Source organism: Podarcis vaucheri, assembly GCF_965113315.1.
Source record: "Podarcis vaucheri genome assembly, chromosome: 6".
In the NCBI taxonomy this organism is placed as follows: Eukaryota; Metazoa; Chordata; class Lepidosauria; order Squamata; family Lacertidae; genus Podarcis; species Podarcis vaucheri.
Window position 1 is genome coordinate 66,571,343 of NC_138764.1, and position 16,753 is coordinate 66,588,095.

The 16,753-nt window shown below is 42.7% G+C and overlaps 2 protein-coding genes across 2 annotated transcripts; one reads left to right on the forward strand and one right to left on the reverse strand.

Moving 5' to 3' along the window:
* The first annotated feature begins 1,027 nt into the window (after nucleotides 1-1,027).
* Nucleotides 1,028-11,799, forward strand: LOC309535363 (uncharacterized protein). The gene is made up of 6 exons (XM_082228408.1): nucleotides 1,028-1,183; nucleotides 4,842-4,916; nucleotides 6,712-6,812; nucleotides 8,510-8,696; nucleotides 9,451-9,487; nucleotides 10,187-11,799. Exons 2-6 carry the CDS (start codon nucleotides 4,906-4,908, stop codon nucleotides 10,331-10,333), a joined length of 483 nt encoding a protein of 160 aa, XP_082084534.1. The 5' UTR covers nucleotides 1,028-1,183; nucleotides 4,842-4,905; the 3' UTR covers nucleotides 10,334-11,799.
* Nucleotides 11,800-13,153: 1,354 nt separating this feature from the next.
* Nucleotides 13,154-16,279, reverse strand: AVPR1B (arginine vasopressin receptor 1B). The gene is made up of 2 exons (XM_082226995.1): nucleotides 15,268-16,279; nucleotides 13,154-13,772 (listed from the first exon to the last, which is right to left on the reverse strand). The coding sequence occupies exons 1-2, from the start codon at nucleotides 16,238-16,240 to the stop codon at nucleotides 13,450-13,452; spliced, it is 1,296 nt and encodes a 431-aa protein (XP_082083121.1). The 5' UTR covers nucleotides 16,241-16,279; the 3' UTR covers nucleotides 13,154-13,449.
* Between the last annotated feature and the right edge of the window lie 474 nt (nucleotides 16,280-16,753).

Genomic DNA, 16,753 nt, shown 5'->3' on the forward strand with positions numbered 1-16,753 from the left:
CCCATCCCAGCCTGTTTCCCCATTGCCTCCCAGAGCGCACAGCGTGAACAAGTGATCTACCACACAGGGGAGCACCAAGCCCACATTCCAAACTAATATGCTTCATTACAAAAGCTTAAGCATCAGGGAGAATTAGAAAGAGAGCATAAAAAGAAAAGAAAACATTTTATCTTCTAAGTAAGCAACACTATGCAGTCTTAAAGAAAGAGAATCCAGAATTTGGGTACAGCAAGGACCACTCATAGCATTCCTGGTTGTCACACAGACAATGAAGATGGTTGACAGACAGATGCTAGCTATAGAGAAAGCCCTGAAGAACCACATATTTGCACCCTTGACACTGTTATCCTAATCTTGTGAACAGGATGATTTATACATGCTTCTCTCCCCGCCCCGCCCCCGCCTGACGTTTATTCTCCCAACCACCCTGTGAGGTCTGTTAGGCTGAGAAAAGGTAACTGTGAGCTTCATAGCAGAGTGGGGATTTGAACCCAGATCACCCCAGCCCTGGTCTGACACTCAAACACAGGGGTTGTCAACAAGGCACCCCATGGACCTTCAGAGGCCTCCTTTGGTGCCCAAAGGGTCCCCTCCCTTCCCCTTCTGAAATTAGCATTCTGTTGCAGCTACTAGAACAGCTTGCAATGTGTGTGTGTGTGTGTGTGTGTGTGTGGTGCCCATAACAATTTCCCTGGTTGGTAAATGTGTCCATAGGCTCAGAAAGGTTGGCAACCCCTGCTCTCACCACTATAATCATAGCATAGCATCCAAACCCTGAAATACTAAAGTGCTCTGAGAATAGGGAAGAAAAACTGAAGCCTCTTCCTCAAGGCAAGACAACTTCTGAGAACTCGGTGGGCAGATTTCATATCTCCTTATATGACTATCGGTCCCGTCCCCCCCCAATCTCATTTGAAATCTAACATTAAGCAGCTATGCAAAGCTGCCTGTGACTGATTTTTGGATAGGGGGTCTTTGTAATTTCCTCTTGCACATTTCCACATTTCTGCGATCACTATCAGCCAGAGTAGTAGCTTTCACGCTGCAGTAGGAAATGAATCAATTGCAGATGATTGCCACTCCAGAAGGATCCTTGCGGGAAGGAATTGCTACAAAATGGAATTATTCATGATACAGCTAGCAGGGAATGGTATTCTAGAGTGAAGATTGCCTAACTCAGTGGGTAAGTAGAATCCGAAGGAGTCTAAAAGGAAAGGAAATAGATTTCTATGTGAATGCTCTCTGCAACAGCTTTGGGTATAATATTTTCCATTTTTATATGAAATGTAATCAGTTTCATTGCATATCTGTTTATTTACCTATGTACTGATCCATCTCCACACAACGTATGTGGGAAGCTACTTTATATCAAATTGGACCATTAGTCCATCTCGTTCAGTATTGACTGTACGAGGGATGCGGAGCCCATGCCTCTCTAAAAGTTGCTGAACTGCAACTCCCATCATCCACTGGCTGGAGCCCAACAACATGTGGAGGACTGCTGGTTCCTCATCCCCTGCCTATACTGGCTGGCAGCACCTCTCAAGGGTTTCAAACAGAGGTTTTTCCTATCTCTAATAAAGAATGAACCTAAGAAGTTTTGCATTACCCCAAATAATCCTCCACATCAGATTTGTTCATCACAAAGATGTAATGCGTAATGAAAATGCAGCTAAAATCCAGGAGATAACACAAGCTGAAAACAAACCTCCTATTGGAAGTGGCTTATGCAGAAATGGTGTTTGGTTCATTGTGCTTTGCACTTTCAGTGCAGTGAAATTTGTGGACGAAAGGCAACATTTGCTATTATGTCAACATTTGCAATTATTCTCTTGTCCAAGACTGATCATATGCAGGTCCTTCAACTTTTCCTCCTGTACTTTGCTTTTCACACCCCTGATCACCTTTCTTGCTCTCCTCTGAACTGATTCCAGTTAGATGTGGTGCTCCGGATGTGGTCTGAATGGCACAGAATAAAGAAGTAGTTGTCATTTTGCATTTGAAACCCTGATGCAGCTGAACAGGAAGTGAGGCTTTCGAGAAACAAAATTCTGGATAATAATTACATTTAGCGCTAAAGCATTTGAGGAGCCAAGATGGAAAATGTACACTGAGACAAGGATCCCCTAAAATTCTAATTTAAGGCAAAAACTAATGGCAAGAGCACCACAGTGGAGCTGTATGGTGCTCACCAGTTAAACTCCCAGAGAAAAATGTATTTGTTGGGAAAGTTGCAATGAGCATTGCATACAAAATGTGGAAACTGAATCAAATAAAACAAATCCTCCCTTTCCATCGGCAGCAAGATTCTTTCAGTGTGATAAATGGAAGACTCTCTGTTCTGTAGAGATCTTGAGATAGTCTCTGATAAATGGAAGCAAATGCCATGGTAAAATTACATTATAATTAATAGCAGCATATAAAATGGGATGTGCCATCACGCATTAAAGAAGCTCTTCGTTTTCTTCGGGACACTTTTTTTTTTTTTTTTTTTTGCTGTCATGACAAATATTAAGAAAAAGAAATTATGCGTCCATTCCCACATCTTCATCTTCATCTAGAGCTGCCTAAGATCCTTTATCATCCTCTCTAGGGGACAACATCAGAACCCAAGAGCAGTCAAAGCTAAGTTTTGGTTCAGAAGTCAAAGGCCAAACTCAAGAAAGAACCAGTTATGCATAGCAGTGGGCACTATTCACACACAAATTCTCCCTCATTAGCTTCAAAGTCCAGTATAGTTCAGCAGAAAGCAATAACATACATAAGGCCAATGGATGGTCAAGATCAGGTTCCTGATGGCTGAAAGTGTCAGTTGAGAGTAGCACCTCATCTCCAAGATGTTTTCTGCTAAACCTGGCTGAACTGGGATGTAACATTCCCATGCAAGAACAAATGAACCTTAAGACAGATCTTCAGGGAAGACCTTACTGACTATGCCATCACTGGTAGACTATTGTTTAATCCTTTCTTAGTAGCAGAGCACTAACCCTCATAAATATTCTCCCACTTGCAGGCACTAACTGTGATGAACTTCAAATTGCATACACATCTGTTCTGAAAGGCTTTCCCTGGCTCTTAAAGTGTGCTTCTATGTTTTTGCTTTTTTAAATTTTTATTGCAGGGGACTATATTTTAGATGACATATATTTATGGTCCTGTTGTTTACTTTATATTCTCTTTGGTTTAGCTTTTGTAAACCTCCTAGAGAACATTTTGGTATTAAGTGGTTAATAAATATATTTGTTAAAACAGTTACATTAAAATTAGAGATTGGGAGTACAAATACCACAATAAGTTAGATAACTGACCTTTTCCTTTCCTTTCATGGAACCCAAATCCAACTGCCTCACATGGTCCAATATTACTGCTGTTCACACATATAATTTCATCCTGATCAAGCCAAATTATTGGTGCACAGTCTCTGTGCTTTGGTTTTGGAAAGAAGAGTAATAATAATACTGTAATAAGAATAAGAATAATTTTATTATTTATACCCCGCCCATCTGGCTGGGTTTCACTCTGCTTGATGTCCTGATTCACTAATTCTAACATTTAGGATTTGTAAGTCAACACATCAAACAGCAACCCTTCTTTCACATATCATTTTTAATTGTTTTTATTTATTAAAAGTATCATATTGGTCTCATGGTGGGGTATAATAATTCTATCTAAAACACAATTTTAACAAAAAAGATAAAATCCTTAGGTAACATCAGCAATCTTAAAATTACCATACTATGCAGAACAATTAAGAATCCCTAATGACTGACAAAGCAACCAGGTCTTAATCTGGCATCAAAAGAAAATCAGGGCTGGTGCCAGTAACATCTCATAAGTGAGGGTATTCTGCAGTGGAGAAAGCCCTCTAATATTACAGGGTGACTGTGAACAGATGGATTGGCTCAATCGTAGGAAGGCCCAGTCCAATAAACACTGAATTTAGACAGGTTGAAAAATTCCACATTCTAGGTGTGTCAGCCTTTTCTATAAATGAAGCATGAATGAAGATGCATTAGCTACTGTATCCATCACTATAACTTGAAAAAGGAAGCAAATTTTCTGTTAACTGAGGATCACTTAAAATAATTTAAGTTCAAATTGATTTCCCTCGTGATTCTCTCAGAGAAATGTTATCTCAGTACATGAATATTCAGTTTTGATTAATGTGTTTGGCAATTATTATATGCTCCTTAAAATGCAATTATCTATTTTGTCTTCTCAAGGCTGGGAGCCAACAAAGCAGAATGGAAGAATGTAAGGGAACGTTTAGTGCTAATTTCCGCCAGTGCTATCTCATGCATGTAATGCCTGAGTGTTCACAGAGCTACAACACCCTTAACAAACCACAGTTCCCATATTCTTGGGGTTTTAAATGTATGGTGTGTGTGTCAATGGCAAGAAGATGGGGGCCATCAAAATCTTAATTACCATATTTTTCTGTGTATAAGATGCCCCCATGTATAAGACACCTCCTATTTTTGGGGACTCCAGATTAAGAAGACACCCCTCAGCACTACCCCCAATTTTAAGCCTATTTTTTTTTGTAAAAAACCCTAGTCTTATACACAGAAAAATATGGTACTCTCAAAGTGGTCCCTGCTAGGCCATGAGCATACAGCATACTCCTTACCTTGTGTATCTAGACATGGCCAGGCTGGGGGAGTGAGAAAAGTCACCTCTCCACTTAGACATGATGGAGGCCCAGTGGATATTCTTAAAGGCACAAACAAGGGCAGGGCACATCGGTGGGACAATGTGTAGCAGTTTGAATTAGTTCTATCAGTTTCAGAGCTAACTACAAGCACGTATGTTGTTTTGATGCATTTTCTTTTTCTGTCTAGGACTCTGAGCAACTCAGCAGTTGCAGGAGGAGCTGTGGGCTTGTCCAGACACTTTGCCAAAAGAATGAGTGAGGAGTAAGTTAGTTTTGTCAAGGAGTTATTGCACAGATCATCACAGAAATCCTCTTGGATAACTATTTGGTAGAATTCAGTGTGGCACTACTATGATCGTTCTGTCAGCACAGACATCACCACACATTATGATCTCCGCTCTTCTCCCCCCTATGTGCTTCTCCTAAGCCCCAAGACCAATTTGGGTGAGTGGGTGGAATCCCCATTGTGCTAGTGCAGGGCAGTCCAACTTTTTATACCAACTGGGCCAGACAGTTTGACACAGAGCCCACAGGCCACACACTGCCTTGTCATGTGGGGGGGGGGGAGCAAAGCCCAAATGTGACTCCCCCCCCATTCCTTGTGTTGCCTTCCCAAAGTTGGGTAAATGTTCTTGTTTTTATCATGCTTTTTGTGCTTTATCATGTATTTTTATGTTGTGATTTGCTTATCAAAAGAGTTAAAAAGCTTGGATAGCCTCCATTAACCAAACCTGGCCATCTCCTTGCCGGCCTCCTGTACCACCATTAACGTGAAGGCATCCATTCAGGAGTTTGAACAGACTTGATTGGCATGTGTTGACTTTTACGAGGTGTGAAGTATTTCCTAAGAGGAGGCTGGTATCAGGCTTGTACCAAGGTCAAGCAAGGTTCAAGATGGAGAATCCCATGTTGTGTTTAAGTTATGTCAGTCTTATGCTTACATCATGATGAACAGCGATAAACTATTTCATAAGTTCAGATTTAAACAAGCCTTTAAAACAGAGTTTGATTTACAGCACCTTTTGGGTCAGGGGGAATTCCTCCAGGGTGCCAGGTCACATGGCTGAGCTGAAAGAGGTTTGCAGTAGGTGTAAGCTGTGGAGGCTGGCCAACTGGGGTGAATGGGGTACTGCCCCACCAACCTCAACCCACCCTTAGCCAGCCCCCACCTGCCCTGACTTTTACTTACAACCAGTCCAGGGGCTGGCACTGTGTGTCATCTTCCTCCTTCTTAATCTCAGTGTTGCCCTGCCTGTCAATGACTCTGGTGCCACCTACTGTCAACCTCCTTGCTTTCTATCCTACCAGTCCCAATGAATATGCCACACTCCTGGAACGCTCCCTGTTGCGGACTTTTGCTCGTGTAAATTCTGCCAGATCCTGTTCCATCGGCTGAGCCCCAGCTGAGCCATCATAGCTCCAATTCTGCTGGATTGTGTATACCAGTGTATCCCCAGAACAGCTCAAGATCTGCCTAGTTTGAACTTGTTTATCCCAGTGGATCTTGGGTTTGGAATGCACTGTAAGTCTAATATATAATTGTATAATTATACCAAAGTAGTTCAAAACAATCCTTTTTTTTTGTCATTAGAATGATAATATATGGCACCTTCCTTACTATTTCTGTGAAACAGGGGAGGGGAACCGGTAGCCCTCCAGATGGTGTTGGACTCCAATTCCCATCAGCCCCAGCCAGGATGGCCAGTTTTAGGGATGATAGGAGTTGTAGTTCAGTAGCATCTGGAGGACCACAGGTTCCCCACTCCTGCTGTAAAACTTAGTGGGGCCAGCATTGCGCTGTATAGAAAGACAGCTTTTCTCAAAGACAGGGATCTTGCTTCTTAAAATCTGGAGAGCTGTTAAATTATAGGAGCTTCATAAAGAAATATGGTGCAGGGCTTCTGTCTAATACATGGAGATGCCAATTCATGGAACTCTATGCCTGGTGTGCATTGGAACTTTGGATCAGGCACAAAAAACAATGTTCTTGCTGCAATTATGTAATCAACCACCCTGCCTTGTGAGCCTTAACAATATCAATCTGTTCTTCTTCTTAGATGTACCAAGCTGTGGGAAAGCATTGTCATATCTACCGTAACCTCCATAGTCTGTGTTGTTGTGGTTGTACTAGTCTATGCCAAACTCTGCAGGAAAATAGGTAACACTGTCCTGTACAAGTTTTAATTTATATGAGCTCAGCCTTGGTCTGTTCTATTCCATTCCTGAGCTTTTTACTTTTGATGCAGCTGTCCTGCTTAGCATAATGACAACCCTTCACTAGTTTTCTGTAATTCGTCCATTTTCTGCTTTACTGCACCCTATGTAGTAGTTCTCTCGGATCATCATTATCCCATTCATATATGGAAGATTTGTACCATGAATGAACAGAGGAAACCTGATGATCCTACATTAAGGGTGGGGGACCTGAAGCCCATGGGCCATATGTGGTCCTGCACATGACCCACAACAGGCCTAGTTGCCCTCAACTGCTTTTTCTGGGCTGGAAGGTCTCCTTGAACTGTGATAACATCTCTTGTTCACCTCAACGAAGAGTTGTGTGGATGTCAAACTCTTTTAAATTATTTTTACACTTTTTGTTTTTTTATACTAGTATATTTTATGAAGACCTTATGGTAATGGAGGGATGTGGGTGGCACTGTGGGTTAAACCACAGAGCCCAGGACTTGCCGATCAAAAGGTCAGCGGTTCGAATCCCCGTGATGGGGTGAGCTCCCATTGTTCGGTCCCTGCTCCTGCTAACCTAGCAGTTTGAAAGCACATCAAAGTGCAAGTAGATAAATAGGTACCACTCCAGCGGGAAAGTAAACGGCGTTTCCGTGTGCTGCTCTGGTTTGCCAGAAGTGGCTTAGTCATGCTGGCCACATGACCTGGAAGCTGTACGCCGGCTCCCTCGGCCAGTAAAGCGAGATGAGTGCCTCAACCCCAGAGTCAGCCACAACTGAACCTAATGGTCAGGGGTACCTTTACCTTTACTATGGTAATGGAAGCAAGTAAGGAATCTTAAGAATGGGAGGATGGATGAACAGAAAACTCTGATTTGTGTGGAATGTAGTCTACTGTGCAGAGGAAACAGTCCCCATCCACTTCTGCCTCTGACCCAACCCACCACTGGCATCTTGCCCTTGATATCTCTTTTAGAAATCCTTGTACAGGTTCACCTATACAGGCTCACCTGAGGCAGGTGGTTACCAGGGAGAGGGTCCCACTTAGAAATGCTTTCCCCAAAGAAGCTTGTCTGGCAACCACACTGTGATATTTTAGGCACCGGGTGAAGACCACCTCATTCTCCCACGCCTTTCTGTTGCAGCCCACCAGGTGCTTTAGTCTTTGCACCAAATTCTCCCTAGCACGATTTTATGCTGGTCTGAACTTGTTTAAATTGTTGAAGCTGCTTTGTTTTATGCTGATCACCTTGAACTGTGCACAGTGCTGATCCCATATGCACAACAGACCAGAGTTGGTTTGGGGCCATAAGGCCTTATATGATGGATCCAGATTCGAGTTCTGTTCAGAGTAGCTCCACTGAAAGCAATGGGATGGATGAGATGCCCTTAGTGAGGTTTCATTCAATAGCTCTCACTAGTAGCACTGCTTCCCATTGTCCTGACCTGGTCTAGCAGAGGAGACCATATCTCCCCCATTGCTTGTAAGTGCAAGAAGGGGCCCGGAGGCAAACTCATGAGATCAGTGGTGGGTCTGATGCTGACCCTGACCATGTGTGTGCCATGGTGAGATGGGAGCAGAAGCCTCTGAGGTGTGTAGAGCACTGATGAGGGGGACTCCTAGTTTCTTATTGGAATATTATCCTAACTAGGACTGCACTCTCTGTTTCAGAGCAACATGCCTATAAACACCATGGAAGAAGACAGCCTGGGTTCAGAGCCAAGAAGCCCAACAATGCCTTAGCTGGGAATATGCCATCCTCTCAGCTGGAGTTGCCCTCTCCGTGGCCGAGAAACCCAAGCCAAGCCCAGCAGGGACAAGGACCACATTTTCAAATAGACAGTTTCGTGGCAGGCAAGTCCTCAGCTTGGAAAAGAATCTTCCAGTGTCACAATCAACAGTTGTCCCCTTGTCTGAAATGGCAAGATGTATCCACACTGACCAAAAAGCATTTCCTTTTCTAACGTGTTATTTTTTCAGCCAAAGCTTGCTCTGCCAGACCCATCCCTTTCCAAGAACTCAGATACCACCAACATACATTGGCAGGTGTGCCAGGTGCTAAAATACAAAATCAATTAATATCTCTAGCCACAGTCAGATGCTGGTAGCTGTAGATAGTTCCTATGGTCCTTCAGATGAAAGCTGAATTGCTTAATAAATTTTGGGATGGGATCCAAAGGTTATAAGATCTCTTGGAGCCAGGGTGATCTGATTTGCTAGGAACCACAAAACCCTTTCTCTGGTCAGAAGGTACTAGAAGTAGGGATCTCTGAAACTGTACCTTGGACAAAGCTTGGTAAGCAGCCTAGGATCTTATAGATCCTAAGAACATTCATCAGGAAGTATATTGGATTTATTTAAAATCTCTAAAACCACCCTTCATTCACCTGTGGACGGAGGGAGTTGGTTGTTCTTCATTTGCCCCAGATCTGTGCATGAAATTCACTCTCATCTTGTTTCACAGTATGCAAGTCAAACACCTGCCCTATAAATGTTGAATCCCACCCATAGCATAGCTGTTTCTGTCTCTGCTTTCAAATCCAATCTCCCTTCTGCCTATCTCAAATACTTAAACTGTTATGGCAATAATGTTTTTTCTTTGTCATAGGTAGCAGCTCAGAAAGCTCACTGTGCTCTCTTGCCAGAAAGGTAATGGCGTTTCCTTCAGCAGCATCTCACCTGAATTGCAACGATTGCTATACTAATGCTAATCTTACGTTGGTATACCAGGACTTAGAGGCTTTTGGGGCAAATTTCAAGGATATTTCGCAATGAATCATTCCTTTATTCTTAAAAATAATGGTTAAGATGTTATTTATCTTTCAGAGATGTAGTAAAATGAAACAATATACAATATTAGAGGGCATCCCAAAATATTCATATAAACAAGACTATTGATTACATCAGATGGTACAGGCTCTGATGTATACTGTGAATATACAATCAGGAGATCAAGGTAGTCAAAGTGGAGATAATCAAAATGTTATTGTGTACCTCAATGGGAGTCACTTCACTAGCTGTCGGAATAAATAACAAAGTCGTCTGAAAAGATCGAAAGAGAGAGTCATTGTGGGCCTGTGTCTCTCTCAGTCCTAGAAGCTAGATTCATCCAAGGAAGCTAGATGATTCAGAAGAGACAAAAGACAGTACTTCTTTGCTATGATGGCTTGTGCTACTAACATCTTACATTCTTAATCCTTACAGTTCTCTAATGGTCTAGTCATCACTATGCTATACCAGCTCTTGCATAACACAGGGGGTTGGCATAATCACACAGTGGTACAGAGTGACTGTATGTTGGTATTCTTGAACCACAATTGACTATTACCCTGTATGTTTGAATTTCAGCATGCTTTACCTGTACTTCAGCATTCCGGGTCAGATGAAATCAATTATACAACCATTGTGTTCCAAGATCCCATGAATGGCACCAGCTCGGGAAGAAGCAATGAAGATCTAAGCGATCACAGACACTATGAGAATGTGTCTCCCTAGGAAAGAAAAGCTGGTTTCTGATCACGCTCTTGCCCCCTTGCTTCTCATTCGGACCTAAGTAGGACCAGCTGTTCATGCATTGCCTTCTTCAGTACAGATGAAGGCATAAGCTTTTGTGAACTCAAGCCCATTTCATCAGATGCACAAAGTGAAATCTTTTCTGGTAGATATATAAAAGAGAAAATTGTAAAGTAGACGTCAAATAAAAAGTGACATTTTTATTTATTTAAAATGAGTAAAAATAATGACCAAAACTCCCTATTTTTATATCTTTAATTCTGTCTGTAAACAACACAGAGGATCTGTGTGTATTGTAGTATTGTAGTTTCATATTTTAGTTTGGGAAATCGAAAGCTTGACCCTTTGCTATTTGTGTTGTATTCCTATGGGGAGTCTTGCTCTCTGCAGAAATGAAATTCCACCTTCATTTTCTTTGGTGCTTAAGCTGTTCCCCAAATAATTTTGGCTGTGTACACACCATACATTTGAAGTACACAACTTCCCCAAAGAATCTCGGTAACTGTAATTTTCCCTTCACAGGGTTATGATTTTGAGGGAAGTCATGTGCTTGAAATGTATGTTGTTCATGTTTTTTGCAATGTCAATGGGGAAGTCAACTCCAAAATACAATATTTTGTTTGAAACCGAATGGGTCAGCACTATCCTTCAGACCTCTTGCATCTCAGCCTTTTACTTTGGGAGTGATACCCATGGCAGGGTAAAGGAATTGTCTGTTATGGCTAGCCTAAAAATAATGCTAAAAAATCTTATTCCAGCCTGCTGAAGCTGGCTTCAGAGTCAGAAACCTTAGCCTTCATTTAAACATGTCATGTATGTTATTTGGCAAAAAGGATACCATTAAGTTTCTTGCTTTGAGAGGCACAGTATAAATGACTATTTAGATGGCATCTGCCACCCACGAAGCTTAGTGAGATGTTTTCAGAAACATATTGCAAATATTGGAAGTGCAATATCCTTTTGCAGATCTCCTCCATATGCTTCATGGCAAGGCTGATGGATAGCTTATACTTATTGGATGCTACATTGTTATAACTGTGTTAGGAATAGTGAAACTTGAATTGGATTTAAATCCACGATTAATTTTATTTAATCTTTTTAATCTGATTTAATTGAATAGATTCCAAACAGCTGCAGATTATTAATAATGAATTTAATAATCTCTGAAAAGACAGTCCAGGGCAGATATTGTAAAAACCTGCAGCTTATATTCATTTCCTCAATCCTAAAATGTAGCCAAGATTGAAAAGCTAGTCAATGCAATGTACAGAAGGAGTGACACTTCTGCAATTGCTCCCCCCAATAAAAATGCATTGCCAAAAAATGGCCTTTCTTCATAAACTATTATAACATGACATATAAAGCTTGATAGAAATATATTGTCATAAAGTAAAAAGCTTTGGTCTCTCTTGCATTGTATCCTCCTCCCCTTTTTCTGAATAAAATAAAATAAACCATGTATTCTAGGGTAAAGTATTATTTCATTACATGTGGGCACAGCAAAGGCTGGGGAAGGGGTATGGACTTACCAGTTGGTGTTTTGTATAGTATTTAACGTCAGTCCTTATAGTATTGCTTTGTGTTTGAGGCAGTGAAGCCATTGACACAAATTGACTGAGAAGCTGTAATAGCTGGAATGTCCATAAACACTTCTAATTGTTCTGTGAGAAAATACTGTTAGAATGTGTTAAGTTCTTATTTATTTAATATAAGTCAAGTTTACTCACTTTGTAAGCCCAGAACAAGAGGCTGTTTATTGATGAACAGGTCAACACAACAACAACAACATAGGAAAATAAAAGTAACCACAATAGCAAGCTACAGGATGGAGTTTTAGCTCCAACCCAAAATAACTGGATGCAATATTTAACTCCATAATTATGAATTATTACATTTGGGCTTAGTTTGAATTCTTCTAGGGGAGCTCAAAACCTTGGTTTGTCCCCGCTTAGAAAGAACATGAATTTTTATACCACATGATTCTGACTGGTGGTGAGGCTGATGTGGCGTTCAAAGTATGGCTGTCACTTTCACCTCACTTTTCCGTCTTCCAATTATATAGGGGTGGTGGAAGAAAGGGAGAGCAGAGAAGGGAAGTAGTGCATAAGCAAACCCTCCTGCACTTGGTAATAACTTGGCTCCCGCTATCATGGTGGAGCATGAAGTCAGGGGTAAGGAATCTTCTTCAGTGTGAAGGTTGCATTCTCTCCTAGGCATCCTTCTGCCATTGGTGGCTGGGGCCAGAGGCAAAAGTGGGCAAGACAAGATGACAGGCGTGGGTATGGCCAGAGGGGAATGTGGGCAGAGCAGCCGTTCAAGAGCAATGCCAACTCTCTAGTGGTCAAGCATTTTTATTTTTATTTCTGCCTACTCTTTTCTTCTGCTGTTGTGGAGTGCAATAAGAGTCATGTCTGCTGTTACTAGGGAGGTGAGGGAGAAAGCAGCAGTGGAGTGAGGGAGGGACTGGGAGGTGTTACAACTGGATTTGTGTCCTGTACAAAACCATTTGTTCCGCCGGTGGGTACTTTGCACACATCTAGGCTGAGCACCTTTAGCCTAAAGTACATTCAAAACATATTTCCTTCCTCACAGAATTCTGGCCACTGTAGGATTGCTTGGGATTGTAACTTTGTGAGGGGTAAACTACAGTGCCCAGAATTCTTTAAGGGGGAAAAATGTGTTTCAAATGTGCTATACTGTGCATGCAGCCATAGCCAGAGCACAGAAAGGTATCAGCTTACTACTGAGCAGCTTGTTTGCAACCAGCATTCTTGAGAAAGAAGTGGCTCAGGTCTGATAGAAAAGCCATAGTGACAAGTAAGAACATAAGGAGATCCTTGCTGGATCTGACCAGAGATCTACCTGGCTCAGAACTGTGTTCTGACAGGGACTACCTAGAAGTCCACAATATATTACACATAAGTATAAATGGGATGCAGGTATTCTTTGCCAACTCTAAGTTTCTGCAGAACAAAGCTCTTGCGGAAAGATAGACTTAAATCCCATACATGATAAGACCATCAGGTTCCCCTGCTCTCCATTACCATTCAGAGCTCCTGGCACAGAGTAACTACCAAACAGTGGCCCAAGCTTATACTCTAGAGCTCCCTTGATTCAGTCACTGTGTCCTCCTCATAGGGCTGGTAGAAATCTTTTAAGCTCTCCAGCTGCATTTGAACATCAGCACCAGCCGCAATCAAGGTGCTCTGTGGGCTGTGAGTCAAGATAGTGGTTTTCCGGCTGCAGAGGCTGCCATTGGAGAATTGCCTCTTGAGGTTGGAGTGAAGGTTCCCACAGCAGGATAAAAAGTGCATGATATCATGAACAAGATGTCCGCTGAAGAACATGTAAATCCAGGGGTTGCAGCAGCTGCTGAGGCTGGCGAGTAACATGGTGATGGTGTAAGTTGCATTGCTGGACTCTGAAATGGAAACAATGGCAGTTAATTTACCCCCCACCAACTCCATGCAAATAAAAAATGTGTGGTATGTCTCTGGCAGATGTAGACATGTAAAATACAATTGCGTGTAATAACGATGTCCTTAAATGTGAAAGATGCCTCTTACTTGTCTGCATAGAGGATAGAGAGGGGTGTACGAGTGTGGCTTGAAACTGAGTAAGATACAGGGCTCTGTTAAGTCCTATTCAGAAATCACTGTGCCTGCATAGGGAAGGATTATACTGAAGGCGTGGATGTGACATTTGTCACACTGCTAGTATTCTACAGGTACATGCGGCAGGGAGTTGGAACTGGTTTTGATTCTCAACACAGTTATACATAGGAGCCAGCATGCAATGTGTAAAATAGGATAGTCTGTGCCTGAAGGAGGATTAGAACTCAGGTCTTTGAGAGTCTAAACCCGGCACTCTAATGACTCCACTAGCTACCAACCCTCAGCTATTCGTTAGTTGACCACACTGTTTGGGTTTCATTTTAAATCCTCCAGGCAAGGGATGATGCTCTCGTGCTCGGTTCTTTTAATGATTCTCTCTCTTGCTTGCTTTTTTAAAAAATTATTATTTGAACATCTATATAATCTTTCTCTAGGTAACAAATCCAAGCATAATCTGATTCTATGTTCTGTAAAGAACTCAAAATAGGCAAATTATACACCATAAGGGTATATCCTACAATCATGATGGCTTATTAGTTCACACATCTGCATTTCTGTTTTAGCAACCAATTTTTCAACAGCATGTGATGTTATTATTTTACTTCGAAACCATAATTGTAGGCGTATCCTGTAACCGTAGTGAAAATAATAATGTACAGGCAAAACCACCCCCTCTCCCCCACCACACACAAATCTTTTAGAAAACAGTCGTTTCCGTGTTGCCTTGATGAAAGCTAGATGGAGATGCAGAGCAATGCAGTTGCTACTAGAATACGGTACAAGTTGTAAATTTGTGTTTGCGACAGAGATCAGCCTAGACATTGCATCTAACTATGCTGGTGGGTGAAATGTAGGTAGGTGTGTGTCGGGGAAAACATTTCTTGCCTGATGTGAGTGAATGAATGAATGAATGAATGAATGAATGAATGATAGATTTCCTTCTCCCAGGTTGCATAATAATAATAATAATAATAATAATAATAATAATAATAATGTGCAAATCAGGAGCTGGTGTGCATTTGCTGCGAGAGACAGGGAGTCACTGAAGTGAGTCTGTACTGTATACCTATTTGCGAGTGTTGCATTAAATCTGTTTTCTTCTGGGTGGTTTTACTCATCTAATCAGAAGAGCACTTCCCCGCCCCCCCCCGCCCCCCGTGGGATGGATATGAAAGAAAACGCTATACTTGATCACCACATGGAGGCCTGACTAAGGTCCAGAGCTTGCTCTGACTGTGATGTAGGAAGCAGGGTGAGTCTTTGAATCCTGACCCTCTCTCTTTCCTCCTCAAAGACACTCACCGTCATTCGGGGCATTCCTGTCCCACACCGACCACATCTGCATGCTGAAGAACGGAGCCCAGCAAGCGACGTAGGCCATCACTATGACAAAAGTCATCTTCACAGTGCGGATCTTTGCCCTCGAGATGGTGCGCACGCTGCTGACCCGGGAGCCAGACTGGCACTCTGCTCCCTTCTGAATGGTGGCTGTATAAGAAATAGCAGCAGCCGCAGTCGCAGGGGCAGGACAAGGACCGTAGCTCTGTGTCTTCCCTCGAAGGTTCTTGCAGATCTTGTGGCAAATGAGGCTGTAGCAGACGGTGAGGATGGCCACCGGCAGCACGAAGACGCACAAGGTCATCCACGTAATGTAGGCTTTAGCCCCCCAGGGATACTTGAATTCCGCCCAGCAGTCCAGCACACCAGAGCCTTGCTGCACCTCTCTGAGAGAGAAGATGAAGATCTGAGGCAAGCTGAGCAGGCAGCTGAGCAGCCAAGTGACCCCGATCATCTGGTAAGCCTGGCAGCTGGGCTGCTGCAGGGTGCGCAGCGGGTGGCACACCGCCATATAGCGGTCCAGCGTCATAGCAATGAGCATGTAGGTGGAGGCAAACATGCTGAGCACCTGCAGGTACTTGACAGCCTTGCAAAGAGGATCCGGCCCCTGGAAGCGATAGGTCACTTCCCAGATCATTTGCGGAAGGACCTGGAAGAGCGCCACCCCGAGGTCGGTCAGGCCCAGGTGCAGGATGAAAAGGTGCATGCGGCTCATCTTCTTCCTTAGCCGGTACATGGCCAGAAGGACACCCAGGTTCCCCACCAGGGTCACCACCAGGATGGCTGCCAGGACCCCAATCTCAGCCTTGGCGAGTTCTTCGTCTCGGGTGTGGAGGATAGTCTGGTTGCCGTCTCCATCCTTTGGCTCAGAGAGTCTGGTGCTCTCCAGAAAAGATCTGTTCACAAAGCTGCTACGGTCAGTGCTATTCTTCCCCATTGACTAGGATTCAAAGAAGTGCGGTGATTTCCCAAAAGGAAGTTCTGCAATATGAGACTCTCTGAGAGATCAGGTAGTTAGATTAATAGCACCCTCCTCATGACTGTAGATCTGTAGAATCCAGATTAATTTTCCATCTTTCTTTTAACTGTTCCCTCTCCCCTTAATATTTAGCCCTGCTATTTAACATCACGAGGTGAGTCAGATTCAGCTAACAATATAATTTGTCTTAAATCCCCTTTTCTAATTTGCCTGGAAAGCTGCAAATCTTTTTTATGAATATGAATTGTTTACAATATATCTTGTTCAGTTTTCATTTCCCTCTTCTGCGCCCATCAAACACCCCTGCTTTGCTTTGGGATCTGATAGCTTGTTGAATTTTATGGTCTCTCTTCTCCCACTCCCCTCACTTCATTCCTAGTTCCTTAACCTCTCGGGATCCATTAGATCTTTCCCCCCTTTCCTCTCTGCACTGACCAGCTCACCCAGCACTACTATTAATTTTCAGAGTCT